This window comes from Neomonachus schauinslandi, chromosome 1 (genome assembly GCF_002201575.2).
Source record: "Neomonachus schauinslandi chromosome 1, ASM220157v2, whole genome shotgun sequence".
In the NCBI taxonomy this organism is placed as follows: domain Eukaryota; kingdom Metazoa; phylum Chordata; class Mammalia; order Carnivora; family Phocidae; genus Neomonachus; species Neomonachus schauinslandi.
Window position 1 is genome coordinate 190,227,439 of NC_058403.1, and position 21,700 is coordinate 190,249,138.

General features: G+C 36.5%; 1 protein-coding gene across 7 annotated transcripts in view; it reads left to right on the forward strand.

The window, feature by feature from the left end:
* TASOR (transcription activation suppressor) overlaps nt 1–21,700 on the forward strand; it is a 53,015-nt gene that overhangs the window by 18,289 nt on the left and 13,026 nt on the right. For all 7 annotated transcript variants that reach the window (XM_021695097.1, XM_044921408.1, XM_021695099.1 and 4 more), the window contains exons 9-16: nt 333–438; nt 1,239–1,342; nt 1,421–1,524; nt 13,923–13,995; nt 14,081–14,152; nt 15,090–15,791; nt 19,537–19,943; nt 21,301–21,442. In XM_021695097.1, coding sequence (XP_021550772.1) covers nt 333–438; nt 1,239–1,342; nt 1,421–1,524; nt 13,923–13,995; nt 14,081–14,152; nt 15,090–15,791; nt 19,537–19,943; nt 21,301–21,442 — 1,710 coding nt within the window. The remainder of the gene's footprint in view (nt 1–332; nt 439–1,238; nt 1,343–1,420; nt 1,525–13,922; nt 13,996–14,080; nt 14,153–15,089; nt 15,792–19,536; nt 19,944–21,300; nt 21,443–21,700) is intronic.

The following is a 21,700-nucleotide window of genomic DNA, read 5'->3' on the forward strand; positions in this document are numbered from 1 at the left end:
TAGTCTCTTTTGGGGGAAGTAAGAGGGCAGTAAATATATTGTCTTTGCTCTTTAACTTTCTGATATAAAGACATTTAGACAAATAAATTTGTTATTTTTTGCAGCTGGAATAGCCCTGCAAGAGAAAAGATACTGAAACAAAAATCCTAATATTTGAACTCTCTTGTAAATAGAAATGTCATGGGTGTTTTTTGTTCATTTTGTTTTTTGTTGTTGTTGCTGTTCTTCTACTTAAACATTGTCTCTAGATGTGTTTCCTTTATTTCCATCTAGTAAGCATGTATTTGCTTCTGGGCTGCCAGTGGCTGAATTGTGTTATTCTTTTTATTTAGATAAATTTAACTACACCTTGTGGAAAGGACAGCTTTTAAATAAAGGAAAGCTTTTGTGTTATATTTCTCTGAGGTCAGCCACTCGTGCTTTTTTGCCTATCAAGCTGTAAGTACGTTATATTATAAGAAAATAGCAATTAATGGTTGCTAACTATTCAGTTTCTTCTCTTGCTTTTTATTCTTATATTTAAATTTTACTTTGGTCCAAAAGAATATAAATGTTGATTTGTTTTAAAAAATTGATAACTTGGGAGACTTAGTTGGCAAAATGAGCCCTCTACTTTTCTGTCTTGGTTTGAGAGTGGGCTAAATAGTCATACACATTTATGGCATAAAACTTTTTCTAAGTGATTTTAAATTTTAAAAGTGATTTTTCAAAGTTTTATCCTAATTAGATATATTTTTCATTTAGCAATTTGAACATGATAGACTTAAAAGTTATCAGTTCTTTGTTGGTTGGAAATGGCTTTGATGTGGTGAGTGAAGTTAAAATTTATAGACTCTTCAGTCCTGTGCAGCATATATTGGAATAGAAAGGTCTAGAATGATCTTTTGCTGCTACCCCAGTAAATATTATGGGCCTTCATAAATGTTTGAAGATTAACAGTTCATACTTGAAATTTTAATAAAAGGACAGCCTTTTATTCTTTTTGGTTTAGTAAAATTAGTGTATAGGATTAGCTTCTGGCTTAAAGATGGAAGGTTGGTGATGCTGCCAGTCTTTTTTTCTACTTCTGTATATATCTGGACTTCCCATATCAAATCCTCTTTAGAATCAACTATGATATTAATAAGTGTGCTCTGCTTTCCACCAAGATCCTCATGTGGGCAGGGGAGGGGAGGAAATAACATTACTAGAGTTAAACATATAGGTAAGGCAAACATGTCTTTTCAATTTTCTTTCAGTCCTGAAAAGTTAGATGTTGAAACAGTTATGAGTATTGATCATCTGAAACAGAAAATCCCTCCAGCGCTGTTTTATAAGGAAACATACTTAGGTCCAAGTGAAGGTAAGTAATTTAATTTTATTAAAATATATAAAAAGCAGATTTGATTTAGTATTTACAGTGTGTTTTTTCTTATGTCAGTTTTGAAGAATGGAATGTATTGCAGCCTTTATGAAGTTGTAGAAAAAACAAGAATTGGAAGTAACATGGAGAGTTTACTACAAAAACTAGAGAAAGAAAAACTTGTGAGTGAAAGGTTTTAAAATATTCCTCATTCTACCTTAGAAATAAGTATTTGAATAAGTGATCATATTGTTTCAGTTTATTTCATTTTTGCTTCTGAAAGTACCATAAAGTCTCTTTGTTGCTACTATTTAGGGAACAGTTTTACTATGGTCTTTTTAGCCATGACGCTAGATCTTCTGCAAACCAGTCTTCCCCATGAAGTATCTTTATTGTATTTTGTGATTGTGACAACAAATATTTATTGAATACCATTTTCTTATGCAGAGTTTATACTTCAGTAAAAAATGAGATAAGGAGACTATTCTTCTGGATTATACAGTGATAAATGGAGTTCCTCAAATAGATATGGTTTGTTCCAGTAGAGACTATGCCATATTTGAAGATTCAGAAAGAGCAAGATGCTTGGTGAGGTTGAAAAGAAATAAAGCAACAACACTAGTTGAGAGAGAGTGGTAGGACATGAGGCTAGAAAAGTGTGTAGGCAGCGTTCAAATATTTGGAAGTTTGGATGTAATCCTAAGAGCAATTGGGTTTTAAAGGGAGTAGCATGAGGTTTTGATTGTGTGTGCGACATGATCACATCTGTGTTTTGGAAATTTATTTGGTTACTCTGTAGAGAATGAATTGAAAAGGGGAGATGAGGCAGAAAACTAGCATCACATTAGAGGGTGATAATGGGTGGAGGAGAAAGGTAAGAATGATGATATAAGAGACTGATTTAAGAGATATTTACTAGGTGTATCCAATAATAGATACTGATTTTACTGAGTTTGGATAGAGGGATTAGGTCAGGCATCAGTTGTGATGGGTTCAGGAATGAACAGAAAATTAATACATGCTATTATGTGTAGTTTAGCTGAAAGAGAGGAGGTAGTTACAGAGGAGAGGGGCTCATGTTTGAATGTTGATGGAACATTTCAGTAGAGAGGGGAAGAAGTTTTTTGCACAGGTATGCCATGTGCAATACAAGTTTTTCAGCAGTTGACTTCCTTTTACTCCTCACTTTGTTGAGCCTCAATTTCCAGGTAGTCAAGTGGAGGTTAGTATCAATGATTTTCAGAACTTGCAACTGCATTTTTAATTTTTTTTTTTTTTTTTTTAGATTTTATTTATTTGAGAGAGAGATAGTGAGATAGAGAGCACAAGTGGGGAGGAGAGGGAGAAGCAGGCTCCCCACAGAGCAGGGAGCTCGATGTGGGACTCGATCCCAGGACCCTGGGATCATGACCTGAGCCGAAGGCAGACGCTTAACCGACTGAGCCACCCAGGCGCCCAGCAACTGCATTTTTAATGGCTTGTAGAATTTCATTGTATACATATATGTTTATGGGTGGGAGAGTCAAATTGTATGCAAAACTTATAGGGGGAGTTTATACACTTAGGAATTGGTGGATACCTAACAATAACTTTTTTTTTAGATTTTATTTATTTATCTGAAGGAAAGAGAGAGAGCACAAGCGGGGTTGGGGGGGGGGCGGTGGGCAGAGGGAGAAGCAGGCTCTCTGCTGAGCAGGGAGCCTGGTGTGGGGCTCGATCCCAGGACCCTGGGATCGTGACCTGAACCGAAGGCAGACACTTAACTGACTGAGCCGCCCAGGCGCCCCTAACAGTAACGTTTTGACTAACCAGCTAGAAATCTTTGGGCTAGGCATCTTAGAACACACACATGCACATTCAGTACGTATGAATATACTTTTATATTTACATTTCTTGTTTTCTTCTGAAATACAACTGTTCCTCCTAATCAAAATCTATTTAATTCCAGACTTCAGAAAGTGAAAGTTTAGAGAGTAGGTTTGGATATGGTGAGATACTGGGTTATCCAAATCTGTTTGGTTCTTGCATTTCAGAAAATGAGTATTGAGTCTTGACAATGAGGAGTTTATCAGGAAACTATATCTGTTCCATTTCTAGTAGTGAGAATCAGGATAGGAAGATACTGGTATTTTATTCACCTGAGCAAATATTATATTAGGTTCTTGGAGGACTGGGTTTTCCAGAATTAAGAAATAAAGTAAGATTCTGTATCTTAGAGGGCATGAGCATTCCACAAGGATACACTACCTGAGTCTAATGGACCCTAGGTATTTTGTGTAGCTATACCTTTTCCTACAAACCTCAGTGGGAATTATTCTAACTATAGCTACTTTCTTCATAGTTCTAATGATGATGGAAGATGCATTGAGGACTGTTGGGTTCTCAATAATTTCATCTTGAGTATGTATACAACATATAGTATGGATCAGAGATTTAATGAATACCTCACAGTAATAAATATATTAGCCTTCCTTTGCCCTAGTCTTTAACCTTAGGGCATCCCAAGGAAAGATAGGTCAGTTATCCTATGCAAGTAGCTGGACATTCCACAGGCAAGGGACGAGGAAAAATGGTTTTTCTTTGCTTATTAAAGGAAGGAGGCCACTATCTCCCTCCCTTCCTGGAAAGTTCTCCTTGAAAACAATAATGAATATTAACTCCAACCCTGTAGTAAATAAATAAAATCTCTTCAGGAGGCACTTAGCCGTCTGGGACATCTCCAAGTTTCTGGGACTCATTCATCCTTGAAATATAAATACCTAAGTCTTCCTGGCACCTTGGGGCTTAATATAGGAACTAATCTGTGCTGTAACCTCTTGGCCCTCTTGTGTACTGACTCGGCACTCTCAGGCAGATAAGGGAAATTTAATTATCCTTTTCAATCAGAGCAGTTACTTAGATAATTGGCTACAGATCTAATTCTGAAAATATGTGAGAAGTAAAATATTTCTGGGGGAAATGAAAGCAGACATTCCCTATCTTTATATTTACTTTTCTGTGTATCAGAAGGCTAGTTTTGGTGGAGGACCACTGAGAAACCTAGGGAAATTTTATTTTCTCACAGGGAGATTTATAATGTAAGTAAAGTTGTATTGAGCTCTCTTTTGTAGGGGATAAGTTAATAATTCTTAAAACTAACTTAATATAGAGGAAAATGATGGATGTCCCTAAATTTGAATGTTATTTCTGATGTGAACATTCTCTCTCTATATATATATATATATATATTCATTCCATACATTTCTTTGGGGTATGTATCTAGTATATTAGATTTATTATCTATAAGTAGAGTTATTGAATCATAAACACATGACTGGCTTTACAAGATAATGCGATATTGTTTTAAGTGTACCAATTTATATCCTCTATAACCAGCAAGTTCTTCTTAATTCACACAGTCACTGGTACAGTCAGACTGGCAAAATCTTGCCAATCTGGTAGTTATAAATTATATTGTACTGTGATTTTAGCCTGTATTTTCCTGAAATATGAGTTGATCATCCTTTTATAAACTTATTTCTTTTAGTGTTCACTTGCCTATTTTTCCTTTGAGTGGCTTGTTTTCTTACTAATTTGAGGAATTTTATATATATTTTGGGTACTAATATTGAGGTATGTGTGCTAGAATTTTTATTTCATAATCTGTGCTTGCCTTTTTTATTCATGGTGTATTTTTGAAGAACAGATGTTCTTAATGTAATTAAGTTTATCTGCCCGAATGTTAAGCACTGTTTGTGACTTTAAGAAATCTTTCCTTACCCCTAGATCTTACAAGTATTGCCCTAGGTTTTCTTGTGAATGTGTTATGATTTTGCCTACGTGTTTTTGTTTGTTTGTTTTGCATGATATAATGTAGGAATCCAACTTCACTTTTTCCCAATATGAATAACAAGTTGTTCTGAACCATTTATTGAATAGTCCCGCTTTTCTCCACTAGGAAGCCTTGATAGGAGGTAGGGCCAACTGCCCCACTTTTTTCATCCTTTTAAGGAGTGTTTTGCTATTTGAGATTTAGCTTTTTTCAAAAATTTAAGTTTCAGCTTTGCTTTTTTTAAAAAAAATTTAGAATCAGCTTTTAAGATTCCCCCTTCCAACCCCCTCTTCTCCCCCAATAAAACCCTATTGGGATTTCTTAATTGGAGTTTTATTAAATCTATAGATCAAATTTGAGAGAATGGAGGTCTTTTATGATGCTGTCTTACCCATGAACAAGATTATCTCTTTACTCCTTTAGGGTATTCTTTTAATAGGGTTTTATAATTTTCTGGATATACATCTTGCGTAGTTTTTGTTCAGTTTATCCCCAGGCATCTTACTCTTTTTGATGCCATTATAAACAATATTTCCCATTTCAGTACATTTTCTGTTTGTTGTGTATATAAAAAAATAATTGATATTTATATATTGATTTTATGTTAGATCAGTGTATGAAATTTGAATAATTTGTTCTCTTTTATACATTATTTGGGATTGCTGTATAAACTTTATTATCTGGGAGCAACATTGTTTTGTTTTTTTCCTCTCTAGTCCTTAAGCTTTTTATTTCTCTTTCTTGTATTACTGTGTAACTAGTATCTCTAGTACAATGTTGAATAAAAGTGGTAGTTGTAGGCATTTTCTTATCTTTTTGATTTTCAAAAGAACACGTCTAACATTAACCACTAGATAGGAAGTTTGCAGTAGGTTTATCACAAATCTATTTATCAGTTTAAAAATTTTCTTCATTATTTTTTTAACCATGATGGGTTTTGAATTTACTGAATGCTTTGGGAGGGGGCATTTATCAAGACGGTAATATGGTATATTGGTGCATTAGGGTTCTCCAGAGGAACAGAACTAGTAGGATGTACATATATAGAAAGATTTATTATAAAGAATTGGCTCACACAATTATGGAGGCTAAAAAGTTCCAAGATTTGCAGTCAGCAAGCTGGAGATTCAGAAGAGCTTATATGTTACACTCATCCAAAAATACTCTCAGAAATAGCCAGAATAAAGTTTGACCAAATATTTGGACACCCTGTAGCCCGGTCAAGTTGACACATAAAATAAACCATCACATGTAGAATTTATCCTATAGACTTATAAGATGAATTACATTTTATCTTTTCTCATATTAAACTGTATTTGCGTTGCTGGTTAAGAACACCAACTCCAGGGGCGCCTGGGTGGCTCAGTCGGTTAAGCGTCTGCCTTCGGCTCAGGTCATGATCCCAGGGTCCTGGGATCGAGCCCCGCATCGGGCTCCCTGCCCAGCGGGAAGCCTGCTTCTCCCTCTCCCACTCCCCCTGCTTGTGTTCCCTCTCTCGCTGTGTCTCTCTCTGTCAAATAAATAAACAAAATCTTAAAAAAAAAGAACACCAACTCCAGTGGCACCTGGGTGGCTCAGTTGGTTGTGTCTGACTCTTGATCTCAGCTCAGGTCTTAGTTCAGGTCTTGATCTCATGGTCATGAGTTTGAGCCCCACCAGTGTGGAGCCTACTTAAAAAAAAAAAAAAACCAACTCCGCTTTTTTTTCTTTTTGAAATGCATGGTTTGGTTTGTGAATGTTTTGTTTAGGAATTTTGTATCTGTGATGATGAGTGACATTGACCTGCAATCTTTCTTTCTCATATTGTCCTTGTCTAGTTTTTGTATCAACGTTCTACTAGTTTCTCAGAATTGAATTAGGTAGTATTCCTCATTTTGCAAGATGAATGTATATATGATTAAAATCTGTTCTTTGGATGTTGGCTAGCACTTAACTGCAAAACTGTGTCTTCCATTTATGGATGACTTTAAAGTACTGATTCGATTTAATAGTTGAACTTTCAGGTTTTCCATTTTTTCTTGTTAAGTTTGGATATATGGTTTTGTTTGGTTTTTAAGAATTTGTCCATTTCTTCTGTGTTTTTGTGTTTATTGCGATACAGTCATATAGTTTCTTATTAATAGCTGCTGTGAGCATAATTACATGATAATTTTTCATTTTGCTTTCCCTGTTTAATCACTTTCACCAGAGGTTTATTTTATTAGTCTTAAGAATCAAATTATGGTTTTAACCTTCTGTTATATCTTCTTTTTACTCTTTTACTAATTTTAGCTGTTTTATTAACTTCCACCTTTGGAGGTTCATTTTGTTATTTCTGCCTTTGGAAGTTGGAAGAATGATCAATGAATTTTGAGTTCCAACCACTGCTTTAGTTGCATTCCACAACTTTAATATGTAGGATTTTCATTATCCTTCAGTTGTGTATTTTAGTTTCCATTGTGATTTCTACTTTGACACATGGTATAGAGGGTTGTTTTTAAATTTCCTAATATATTACAGTACTTTTTTTGTTTTTTTCTAATTTAATTCTGTTACCAGAACAGGTGGTGATTGGAAATTTATTGATACTTGATCTAAAACTGACTTTGTCAGTCTTTGAACATGCCCCCTTGGTAGATATGCCAAAAAAAAAAAAAAAAACCCCACAAAAAAGTGTATTCCTTAATTGTTAGATCCTCTGGGTTGACAGCTATTTTCTCTTAGCACTTTGATTGTATTACACTATCTTTTGGTTTCTATTTTTGTTGAGACGTCAGTTCTTAGTCTAATTATTATTTCTTTGTAGGTCGTCATCTTTTTTCTGGTTGCTTTTTTAATCTTCATCTTTGGTATTTTGCAATTACATACCAAAATTACAATTTTGTCTTTAGCTGTGTCTAATTTGCTGTTTAATTCATTGAGTTTCTAATTTCACATATTTTTGATTTCTAAAAGTTGTATTTGATTATTTATGATCTGCCTGTTTTTTGTTTTGTTTTGTTTTTAGACAGATTCTTATTAATTTTTTCAGAAATACTTACTGAGTACCTATCGTGTGCCAGGCAGTGTTACAGGAAGTGGAGGTTATATTCTCATATCCCTTGGTATCTTTTTATCAAAATAAGCTTCACTGCTTTAGCCATTTTTAAGTGTACACTTTTTCAGGGATTTTTAGTAGATTCCACAGTGTTGTGCAACCATCACCACTATGTGTTTTCAGAACATTTTGATCACCCCAGAGGGAAACCTCATACCCATTAAGCATATGCTCCGCATTTGTTCTCCTCTAGTCCCTAGTAACTATGAATCTACTTCTTTCTTTATGGATTTGTCTATTCTAGACATTTTATGTAAGTGGAAACATGCAGTATGTGCCTGGCTTCTTTCACTTAGCATAATTTTTTTTTTTTTAAGATTTATTAAGGGGGGAGGGACAGAGAGAATCTTCAAGTAGACTCCCTGCTGAGCATGGAGGGCCCTACGTGGGGCTCGATCTCATGACCCATGGGATCATGACCTCAGCTGAAACCAAGAGTCAGTTGCTGAACTGACTGAACCACGCAGGCATCCCTCTTAGCATAATACTTTATTTTTTAATTTTTTTATTGTTATGTTAATCGCCATACATTACATCATTAGTTTTTGATGTAGTGTTCCATGATTCATTGTTTGTGCATAACACCCAGTGCTCCATGCAGAACGTGCCCTCCTCAATACCCATCACCAGGCTAACCCATCCTCCTACCCCCCTCCCCTCTAGAACCCTCAGTTTGTTGTTCAGAGTCCATCGTCTCTCATGGTTCGCCTCCCCCTCCGATTCCCCCCCTTCCTTCTTCCCCTCCTGCTATCTTCTTTTTTTTTTTCTTAACGTATATTGCATTATTTGTTTCACAGGTACAGATCTGTGATTCAGCAGTCTTGCACAATTCACAGCGTTCACCATAACACATACCCTCCCCAGTGTCTATCACCCAGCCACCCCATCCCTCCCACCCAACCCCCCACTCCAGCAACCCTCAGTTTGTTTCCTGAGATTAAGAATTCCTCATATCAGGGCGCCTGGGTGGCTCAGTTGGTTAAGCGACTGCCTTCAGCTCAGGTCATGATCTCACGGTCCTGGGATCGAGTCCCACATCAGGCTCCCTGCTCTGCGGGGAGCCTGCTTCTCCCTCTCCCACTCCCCCTGCTTGTGTTCCCTCTCTCGCTGTGTCTCTCTCTGTCAAATAAATAAATAAAATCTTTAAAAAAAAAAAAAAAGAATTCCTCATATCAGTGAGGTCATATGATACATGTCTTTCTCTGATTGACTTATTTCGCTCAGCATAATATCCTCCGGTTCCATCCATGTTGTTGGAAATGGCAAGATCTCATTCCTTTTGATGGCTGCATAATATTCCATTGTATATATATATACCACATCTTCTTTATCCATTCATCTGTCGATGGACATCTTGGCTCTTTCCACGGTTTGGCTATTGTGGACATTGCTGCTATAAACATCGGGGTGCACGAACCCCTTTGGATCCCTACATTTGTATCTTTGGGGTAAATACCCAGTAGTGCAATTAGCATAATACTTTTAAGGTTCATCCCATGTTGTAGCATGTATCAGTACTTCATTCCTTTTCATAGCTGAACAGTATTTCCTTGTGTGGATAATACCACATTTTGTCCATTCATCAATTGTTTCCATTCTTTGGCTGTTATAAATAAACTGCTATGAACATTTGTGTACCAGTTTTTGTGTGAACATGTCTTCAGTTCTACCAATTATTTCTTTAAGCCGCTCATAACCTCGTTTTATATGTTAAATCTATAATTCTAATTTGAAGTCCTTGGGTATTGGAATCTCTTGTTTCTGCTAAATCTCACTTTGGGTAGTTTATTTCCTTCTAGGTTGTGAGCTTGCTGTTTTATATTTGTAAAACATTTTTATTTTTTTTTTAAGACTTTATTATTCTTTTAGTTTTTATGTAAATTCAAGTTAGTTAACATATAGTGTAGTATTAGTTTCAGGGGAAAGATTTTATTTTTATTTATTTTAGAGAAAGAATGTGAGCAGGGTGGAGGGGCAGAGGGAGAGTAAAGAGAATCTCAAGCAGACTCTCTGCTGAGCATGGAGCCTGACGTGGGGCTGGATCCCAGAATCCTGAGATCATGACCTGAGCCAAAACCAAGAGCCAGACTCTTAACCAGCTGAGCCACCCAGGTGCCCTGGAAAGATTTTATTTTTAAGTAATCTCCACATCCAACATGGGGCTTGAACTCACAACCCCAAGATCAAGAGTCACACGCTCTACCAACTGAGCCAGCCAGGTCCCCCAACATTTTTGTTTTTGTACCATGTTACCTGTAATGTTTATCTGAAAAGTCAAAGTAGTAGAATCAAGTAATAAAAATTGGCAGACTGGGTTAATACTGTTTTCTGAGGGGAAGAAAACAGTAAGGTGTAATAGAGGCAGCAGAAGCATGGAGTTCATAGGTCTTTCTCCTACAGCATTTAAAGTGTTTCTGGGAGCTAAAGGCAAAGATACTACTGTTAGGGCCTCTGTCTGCCAGAGTGTTGTTTCTGTGTGTGGTTTCCCTGTGGGCCATGGGTCTCTGGGGATGTTGAGGCTCCTTAGAAGACAAGGGTCTTTATGGCACTGAGCCAAAGGAATTTTTATAAACCTGGTATTGGAGTGGGTGAAACATTAAAATAATCTGTTTTTCCTTAATGACCACAAAACATGAAAATCTTACTCATGCTTCCCAGCTTCGTGTTCTGACAAACCAAGAGTTGGGTAAAATGTTAAAAGGGATATGATATGTAAAATGTTTTGGGGGTATGCAGGTGGCTCAGTAGGTTAAGCGTATGACTCTTGATCAGGTCATGATCTCGGGGTTGTGAGATCGAGCCCCGTGTCAGGCTGTGTGCTCAACAGGGAGTCTGCTTGAGATTCTTTCTCTCCTCTGCCCCCACTCCCCCCGCCCCCCTGTGCATGCTCTCTCCCAAAATAAATATATTTAAGTTTGAAACAAGAATTTTGCATGTACATTGTCCATCTTCTGGCTGTTCAGTGTTTTTATTAAATGTAAGTTGATAGCAGTCACTTTTTGTCCATTAAAGTACGGGTTCTTACACAGACTTTGTTTACTGGAATTGTTTAATAGGAATTTAGGTAGCACATATTTCCTTTCAGAGCCCAGATAACCTTTTGTGTTCAACTGTCATCCTTAGATCTTCCTTTACTTCCCCTTTCTTTAATCTAAAACATACTGCGAACGATTGCAGTAGCTCATGAACTTTCTTTGCATTCCATTGTTTTCTTTCCCTCTCCTGCACAGTGCTGTTGAGGTTTCCTTTGTTGTTTTTTGAACTCCAGTTCAAAAGGGCATATACTTTTTTTTTTTTTAATTTTTTAAATTAACATATAATGTACTATTTGTTTCAGGTCTGTGATTCATCAGTCTTACACAATTCACAGCGCTCACCATAGTACCTACCCTCCCTGGTGTCCATCACCCAGCTACCCCATCCCTCCCACCCCCCTCCACTCCGCAACCCTCAGTTTGTTTCCTGAGATTAGGAGTCTCTTATGGTTTGTTTCCTTCTCTGGTTTCATCTTGTTTCATTTTTCCCTCCCTTCCCCTATGATTCTCTGTCTTGTTTCTCAAATTCCTCATATCAGTGAGATCATATGATACTTACCTTTCTCTGATTGACTTATTTTGCTTAGCATAATACCCTCTAGTTCCATCCACGTTGTTGCAAATGGCAAGATTTCTTTTCTTTTTTTTTTTTTTTGATGGATGCATAATATTCCATTGTATATATGTATACCACATCTTCTTTATCTATTCATCTGTTGATGGACATCTAGCCACTTTCCATAGTTCGGCTATTGTGGACATTGCTTCTATGAACACTGGAGTGCACCTGCCCCTTCAGATCACTACATTTGTATCTTTGGGGTAAATACCCAGTAGTGCAATTGCTGAGTCATAGGGTAGCTGTATTTTCAACTTTTTGAGGAACCTCCATACTGTTTTTCCAGAGTGGCTACACCAGCTTGCATTCCCACCAACAGTGTAGGAGGGTTCCGCTTTCTCCGCATCCTTGCCAACATCTGTCGTTTCCCATTAATTTTAGCCATTCTGACTGGTGTGGGGTGGTGTATCTCATGGAGGTTTTGATTTGGATTTCCCTGATGCCGAGTGATGTTGAGCACTTTTTCAGTGTCTGTTGGCCATTTGGATGTCTTGTTTGCAGAAATGTCTGTTCATGTCTTCTGCCCATTGCTTGATTGGATTCTTTGTTCTTTGGGTGTTGAGTTTGGTAAGTTCTTTATAGATTTTGGATACTAGCCCTTTGTCTGATATGTCATTTGCAAAAATCTTCTCCCATTATGTCCATTGTCTTCTGGTTTTGTTGACTGTTTCCTTTGCTGTGCAAAAGCTTTTTATCTTGATGAAGTCCCAGTTCATTTTTGCCCTTGCTTCCCTTTGCCTTTGGCGATGTTTCTAGGAAGAAGTTGCTGCAGCTGAGGTAAAGAGGTTGCTGCCTGTGTTCTCAAGGATTTTGATGGATTTCTGTCTCATATTTAGGTCTTTCATCCATTTTGAGTCTCTTTTTGTGTGTGGTGTAAGGAAATGGTCCAGTTTCATTCTTCTGCATGTAGCTGTCCAATTTTCCCAACACCATTTCTTGAAGAGACTGTTTTTTTTCCATTGGACATTCTTTCCTGCTTTGTCGAAGATTAGTTGACCATAGAGTTGAGGGTCCATTTCTGGGCTCTCTATTCTGTTCCATTGATCTGTGTGTCTGTTTTTGTCAAGGGCATGTACCCTTAAGGGCATTCCTGGCTAACCTGGCATTCTTGTCTTTTTACAATCTAGCCCACAATTTTTCCTTCTAGACTTGTATGTTTGTCCTAGTCTGTCATCACCCTTTTGCTAGTCATAAATACTCTAATGCCTGCAAACCATTCATCAGTTACAATTCTGCCTTTGCTCATGATGTTGACTCTATTGAAATGTCCTTCCCATAATCTTAGGCTCTTGGCAGTGTTCCCATCCTTCAAAATCCACCTGTTGGCAGTGTTTCCATCCTTCAAAATCCACCTGAAGTACACTCTCAGTATCTTTTCCAGCTATAAACTATATTTTTTCTCTTCCTGTTGTTTTGTGTATCTTTTTGAGAACTTTTCTGTCTTGAATAATTATTGATATTTCTTGTGTTACTCTCCACCCAGTTATAAATTTCTCATGATCAAGGCTCTTGCGTTGCTTGTCTTTGAAGTTATTTCTGGCAAGGTAAATTGCCTTATGTTGAAAGGTGTTCATTAACTATGTGAAGAACTAGATTATAGCAACACATTTCATTTGAGATTAGCTTGAACTCATGAAAGGTAATGTTTGTGCTATACTTGTTTTATACCCCCAACATCTAGCACACTGCCTTGGCAATTAATAACATGTCTTTTGAATTGTTGAGGAAGATATTTGAAGTCTTTAATGTGGTCCTTGTATTTTAGTGTCAAGGAAAAATCAAGTTGGTTTCACAGTTAATTAGGGAAATTTATTCAGTAATATTTTCTTGTTTTTACTTGTATGAAAACTAGGGAATTTTTGTTTGATTGGAATTTTGTTAATCAGAATTGGTAGAGTTTTTAATTTGGTAACTATTTTTCCTAAAGAAAGACTATCAATAACTTGTTTTCTTTACAATTATTAGAAACTGCTATGTGCCTGCCTTATGATGAGTAATAATGAAGCAGATTCAAATTCTTCCCTCTTCCAAAAATGCAGGTTCTTGTTAAACCTTTGGGAGACCGCGGATACCTTTTTCTTCTCTCTCCTTGTCAAATGGTTTCTCCATATGGTAGGTGATCTCTTTAATTTTTACAATTCTTTTTAATTTTTTTGTTAGAACATATTGCTAATCAGTTTGGCTTCTGTTTTTTTAGAACATCAGACTGCCAAGTCTCGAGTGCTACATGCTTTATTTCTATTTCAAGAACCTAGAGGCATAGTTACTTGTAAGTTCTTTGAATATCTAAATCAAGTCACTGATACTTACATTTCATTGAAATTTTTCAGATAACTCAGTGAACATTTTGTTTCTTATATTTTGGGAAATACTGGGGGTATTAAGAGGTATTAGCAAATAAAACAAATTATATATGACCTGATTATTTTTTAGTGGAAAATTTTTGGGTGTTACCATTGTTTTCACTAAATAAACATTGATTGTAATTCTTAAAATACCGTAGTGGCTTCGTTTTCTAGGGTTTTATATTACTAGAATTTTTTAGCTGAGTTCATTTTTGCATTCAAATTTTAGCAACAATAAAAGGATCATGTGCTAGGTTAAATTTAGGCCATTTAGAATTAATAAAAAATTTTTCACACTGGTGTTAGAGAAAATTTGCTGTTCACTGTTCCTAAGAACATACTTCAATGCTGTATTAAGGTAAAATTCACACTGATGGGTTTCATTGTTAGATTAAGAATGACATTTTCAGTTGTAGCCACTTGGTGTTTAGATATCTGCTGTGGGGATAGAACATTAATGTAAAGTTAAACTTATTACAGTATAGCAGGAAGGAGTGACATTGCTCTCAGTTGCAGGATTCTCTTGCTAGGAGTCTCAGATCTTGCCTTGCTTCTTTATTTCTCCTTAAATTTTGCTTGCCACCAGTTCAATCCCTAGGGACAATAAGAAATGAAGATCTTCAATGAGTGGGTGTTTTACCCTTTAAAAATATCTCCTACAATTTTGTTTTAGTTTCTTATTGGCCTGTTTTTAGAAGCAGTATTCTTCATTTATTTCTATATTGCATATATGTATTAGGGTACATACTCTTGGTTTGGTTTACCATTAATGTATGAATGTTGTTGCATTTCTTTGACAAAATGTAGATCTGTGTTTGATTCTTGATTGCTAACATGGTTTGCTTTTTTGTTTGTTTACAGCACAAAAAGGTTCAACTAATGCAACACCACAGAAGAGACATGAGAGCATGACAGATGTATTAAAAATAACTCAGTTTTTACAGTTTGCTTTGATTCAGTGTCGAAAGGAATTCAAAAATATAAATACTATAAATTTTCATTCTGTTGTTGAAAAGTATGTAAATGAATTTTTTAAGCGAGGTTTTGGTTCAGGTAAACGAGAGTTTATCATGTTTCCATACGATTCACGATTAGATGATAAAAAATTCTTATACTCAGCTCCAAAAAATAAATCCCATATTGATAATTGTTTGCATGCCTATATTTTTCGGCCTGAAATGTATCAGTTACCAATTTGTAAATTAAAAGAGCTTTTTGAAGAAAATAGGAGACTTCAACAGTTCAGTCCACTCTCAGATTATGAAGGCCAAGAAGAAGAAATGAATGGTACAAAAATGAAATTTGGAAAACGAAATAACTCAAGGGGTGAAACTATTATACCTAGAAAGCAGAAGTCCTCTCACTCTTTGGATTATGATAAGGATAGAGTCAAAGAATTGATTAATTTAATTCAGTGTAGGAAAAAAAATGTGGGTGGGGACTCAGACACGGAAGATATGAGAAGCAAAACTGTCTTGAAGAGGAAGCTTGAGGATCTACCTGAAAATATGAGAAAGCTCGCCAAAACCAGTAATTTATCTGAAAATTGCCATCTGTATGAAGGTAAAAATATCAGGTTGCTTTTACACAGTATAAAAATAACCAAAAATATAGTAAAGTAGTTCTGTCCTTTCCCCTAGTACAGGGGTCTGCAAGTTACAGCCTCAGAACCAATCCAGCCTGTCCCCTGTTTTTGTAAAGAAAGTACATCAGATTTCTGAATTGTGTAGCTTAGGCAAATACGAGGAAAATAAAGTAATGCTTGGCTGTTATCCTATTAATTGGAGTTCTTGTCCTTTTAGTACAAGTACATTGAATATTGGGTTCTTTTAGCATATTGCTTAGTGTAAGGAACCTTCTGAGCTTTAAAATACGATTTCTTAGATGCATACACATTTTTTCCTACCCCAGGAGTCAGTCCAGTAATATGTTTGGCTTTTTCTTTTTTCTATTTTTCTTTGTTTTAGTTGAAAGTTAAAGACAGAAATGGGAGACCCTTCTTTTAAGTGTGTGTTTCAATATTGCAAAGTATTCTAAACATTTTTTCATCTAGATTTTTAATATCTTCCCACTGCTAAAATAAGCATGAAATGTCTTCTTTGAGTTCATGGACCTTTGAATTTTGTGCTGCTGCTGTTCTTGTTTATGGCAGATATCAGTATGCCATTCCTGTTTCTTACTAAGCTGTTTTACTTGTATATGTTCAAATTCAGTGTGTCTCAGAACTGACTAGGTTAAATCAGTGTTTTTTTACTGTTCTCTTAGCAATCAGTGCTTGTATCCTCAGTTACTTTTCACTTAATCTGCTCTCCTTTACTTCCTCTCTTTCTGCACATATGGCAGCCACTGGCCACGTGTTGTTATTTAAGTTTAAATTAAAATGAAATAATTCATTTCATGTATTATACTTGGAACATTTCATAAGCCATACAACTGTATTGAAATAGCGCAGATAGAGAACATTTCCATCATTGCAGAAAGTTCTGTTTGACAAGGCTGTTGTCTTCAGTAACTTTCAAGTGTTTTTCTTTACTTGACCTGTGTTCTCTTTTTCTTTCCAACATTTTCATCTTGTTCTTAACCTCTTGGGTGGCTTTCCTGGCATCCATCAACCATTTCAGTCTCATATTCTTCCAGTCTCAGCTTTGTATTCGTCTTTTCAAAAGTTTTTTATAGGCTCGCCATGTCCCACCTGGGTAACCATGTTTCCCATTCTTTTTTCACATATTCCTTGATTAGGGTTCATCTCTCCTCAGAATATGTCATAGTCAGCCCTTTACACTCCTCTTTCTTCCTGAAGCATCTTTCATTTCTCTCAAGCTGCATATCTTTGCAGTTCATATCCCTCCCTAGATTTATGGCTATTCCACTTCTTGATGGTTTCTATTTCCTTTAGCTTAAGCCATGCTGAACCTATTGACATTTACTGATCTGCACTGTCTTACACTGTTGACCTGGTATCTTGAGAATTAAGTGCTTACCATGTGCCAGGTACTTTACATATATGGACTCATTTAGTTCTTGAGTAGTAGACATTATTATCCTTAATTTACAGATGAGAAAATCTGTAGAAGCTAAAGTTATGTAGTTCATTAATCCATGTTTAATTCATAACTTAGTTGTGACTGACAAAAAATTTTTCCTAAACTTGGCTGTATTTACTAGCACTGGCACATAATGGTTAAGATATTTAAATTTCAGTACTGTTTTAGCTGATAATTGACTAATTTTGTATATGATAATTGACTAATTTTGTATATGTGAAAAAATAGTTGTGGGTGACAGTCAGGCTTTATCAATAATTAAAATGGAGGGAAAGCCATGCCAATAGACCAAAGTAGAAGTAGGGCAGGGGAGAAGGGGGAGATAGGTTAAACTAGAACTAGTGACAGTCAGACTTGCATTTCTAGGTGTTCCTCATTTGTGTTTCTTTTTAGTTATTTTGTACACTTTATTTTTGATTTCTGAAAATAGAGATTTAAAGGTTGGATTCTAACTTTTAGAATACCCTCATCTTGGGCGCCTGGGTGGCTCAGTTGGTTAAGCGACTGCCTTCGGCTCAGCTCATGATCCTGGAGTCCTGGGATCGAGTCCTGCATCAGGCTCCCTGCTCAGCAGAGAGTCTGCTTCTCCCTCTGACTCTCCCCCCTCTCATGTGCTTTCTCTCATTCTCTCTCTCTCAAATAAATAAATAAAATCTTTAAAAAAAAAAAAAAAGAATACCCTCATCTTGATTTGGTGGTGAACCCACTCATTTTATAAGCGGTAACCTCCTATCTTCCCTACCCCATTTTACATTAACCTTTTTGAGGTATGATTTACATAAAATATACCCATTTTGAGGGTACAGCTTAAAGATGAGTTTTGATAGTTATGTTACCACCACTCCAATTTATAGAACATTTTCATTACCCCCAGATGTTACCTTACACTCCTTTGTAATCTCACCCCACCCCACCACTGATGTGTTTTCTGTCTTTATGTATTAGTTTTTCCACTTCTATGATTTTATAATTCATATAGGTAGAATCATACAGGATGTACTTTGTTGTTTCTAAATTTTTTTTTCCCCCCGGTGGTACATTATACCCTGCTTAAATTGGAAATCCTGGCATCTATCCAGGCTTTATCCTCCTTCAGCATTAAAAAGCACATGACTTTCTGAATGTCTGTTCCCTTTGCAGGTTTTTAATAATGATATAATGCATATTACCCAGATTTATACCTGCTTGTAACCATGTCTTAACATGTTTTCTTTCATAGTACTTTTTGGTCTTAGTCCAAGTTTGGTATGGCTTGCTTCAGGATGATTTTGTATCTCTAGTATCTTAGTTTTGTTATGAAATTAGTCATTCAAGATAAGGTTTTAGATTATAAGAATGTCGATATCTTTTTTTTTTTAAGATTTTATTTATTTATTTGAGAGAGAGAGAGAATGAGAGACCGAGAGCATGAGAGGGAAGAGGGTCAGAGGGAGAAGCAGACTCCCCGCTGAGCAGGGAGCCCGATGCGGGACTCGATCCCGGGACTCCAGGATCATGACCTGAGCCGAAGGCAGTCGTCCAACCAACTGGGCCACCCAGGCGCCCCAAGAATGTTGATATCTTAACGACAAAATCTAATAGGTGTAGAGGAGATAGAAATCAAATTAAGCCATGGTTTGTTTTTTTAGTAGATTTAAATGTAATCTGCATATCCTTCTCTAACATTTTGCAAAACAGCAAGTACAGATATTTTATCTGTTTTCAAGTCAGATGAAACGGATTAAACTGATTGGGATTTTGGTAGTAGAGTTTAAAATAACTACAGTACAGGTATTAATATATTAATATATATTATCCATACTACCAACATGATGTCTGAGCTCATTTCTCCATTAATACAATTTTCAAATTATGATGAAAATAAACTTTCATTTATGGGAATTTTTAGCTATGTGCAAAATTTTATTTATTTTTTTCTTACTATTTTTTAAAGATTTTATTTATTTATTTGAAAGAGAAAGCATATAAGCAGAGGGAGCACCAAAGGGAGAGGGAAAAGTAAGCTCCCCTCTGAGCAAGGAGCCTGATGCGGGGCTCAATCCCAAGACCCTGGGTGCCCGCTGTGTGCAAAATTTTAGAACTAGTTATATTTGTAAAGAAAGGGATGGATGTACATTGTGCAGTCTAAACCAGTGGTCTGATTGGATTCCTGCCCATAAATATCTTATGATAATTAATTTTTAGATATATTTGATTTTTAAATTTTTATGCAAACATTCCAAACTTGACTTTAAGAGATGGGTTTTCTTTCTCTTTCCCTTCAGAGTCTCCGCAGCCTATTGGCTCTCTTGGGCACGATGTTGATTTGAGACAGCAGCAGCAGGATACCTCTAACTCCGGTGTTGCTGATATCCATCGGCTGTTTAATTGGCTATCAGAAACACTGGCAAATGCACGTCATTCTGATGCATCCTTGACAGACACAGTCAACAAAGCCTTAGGATTGAACACTGATGATGCCTATGAAGAGCTGAGGCAAAAGCATGAGTATGAGTTGAACTCTCCCCCAGATAAGAAAGAATATGAGCAGCCTACTTGTGCAAAAATGGAAAATGTGCATTTTAAGGGCACTCAGAGCCCATTGCTAGAAGTTGATACATCATTGTTAAAGTATCCTATTGCTGTTTCTACCAGTGAAGCAGGCACTGACCATAAACTACATTTGAAAGAAGTAAGCATATGTCTTTTGATTATCTTTGTTGGTTTGTGAATGTGTGTCTGAAAGAGGATGTAGGTGTGTTTCAGTGGGATTTTTTCCCTTTCAAAAAGAAATAAAATGCACATTGCAATGAAAGTATCTGTCCAGTGGAGTATTTCTAAGTTATTCCTTGTTACAAAGGGATAAATGCAGAAGTAGCTGTTTTCCTTTCTGCTTATAGGATTATGTATATCGGCTTATATATAGCTAATAAAATTGAATCCTCAAAAGATTGGCTTTCTGCTGGCCAAAAGTGATAGAAACAAGATTAGGTACTTAGTATTTTTCATGCAAGTAAGAATGGAAAGTGAGTGTCCTTTAAGGATTATCTCTGAAATGTCTCTCAGCATTGCTTGACAGGACATCCAGTTTGTTTATGAAGCAACCTTAGAGAGTACTGATCTCTAGCTGAGGAGTAACCTTGTCTCCCCCAAAAAGTGGCTGCATCTCTGGGGAATAACAATGACAGGATGGCCCCATTTTCCTAAGGGTTTATTTCTAATTCACTTTTCCCTCCGATTTCTCTTCCCTGCCTTTGAATAAAAGTCATATGCATGTCCCCAGGCTTTCTCCATTATTTTAGGAGGATGATGGTAGGAGACCCACTTGGGGAAGTATGTAACTTATGTAACTAACATATTATTAACATTTCCTGACATATTTAATACTCTAAATTGAGTCGATGGGAGCATGGGCCAAACTCTGCGCACTGCCTTTTTTAATTTTATTTTTTATTTTTTGGAGAGAAAGCTAGAGTGCGTGCGTGTGGGAGAGGGAGAGGGAGAATTTTAGGCAGCCCAACATGGGGCTCAATCTCGCAACCCTGAGATCATGATCTGAGCCAAAATCAAGAGCCGGATTCTTAAGTGACTGAGCCACCTGGGTGTCCCCACCCACTGCCTATTTTTGTAATTAAGGTTTTAGTGGAACACAGAGGAACACAGCCATTTGTTTAGGTATTTCCTCTGGAAGCTTTTGCACTACAGTGGCAGACCTGAGTATCTGGCCCACAAAGCCCAAAATATTTGGTGCTTTACTGAAAAAGCTTACCAACCTGTGCTCTAAATCAACATCAAATTATGTTTTGAGGGGAAACATTGTGTTTTAATTAAAGACCAGAGTATTTTAACTTTGCCATGCTGATTTTACTCATTTGTAATGTTTAGATTGAAGCTTGTGGATTTGTTATCAAAAAAAGAAGTGGAACATGCGACTCTTGGTCTCAGGGTTGTGAGTTCAAGCCCCACATTGGGTGTGGAGCCTACTTGTTTATTCTGGACGTAAAAATTAATTGAAAAGAAAGCTATTGAATATGTACTCTAATTTTTAGGATCCAAATATAATTAGCATGAATAATTTTGAAGATTGCAGTTTGTGTCCCACTGTTCCCATTGAACATGGATTCCGCAGACAATCTAAGTCAAATAATGTCGAAGAGACCGAAATACATTGGAAACTAATTCCAATTACAGGTAAGAACAAGTATACTGGGACTTTGGTTTGCTTGGTTTTACTTAGCAGTTTCCTGAAGGGTTTCATCTTTTCTAGATTCCATTCTTGGGTCACTGGGTGGTTCGTCTTTTTCGTTCATCTTTGTATCTTATTTTGAGCAATGTAATGTTCATCATTGATTGTTGCTAGTTTTGGTCAGCATCAGCAAGTTATCTGCAAAACAGCCTATAAAAGCAGAGGGATTTAAAACATACTTTCCCAATGGAGTTTAGCGTGCA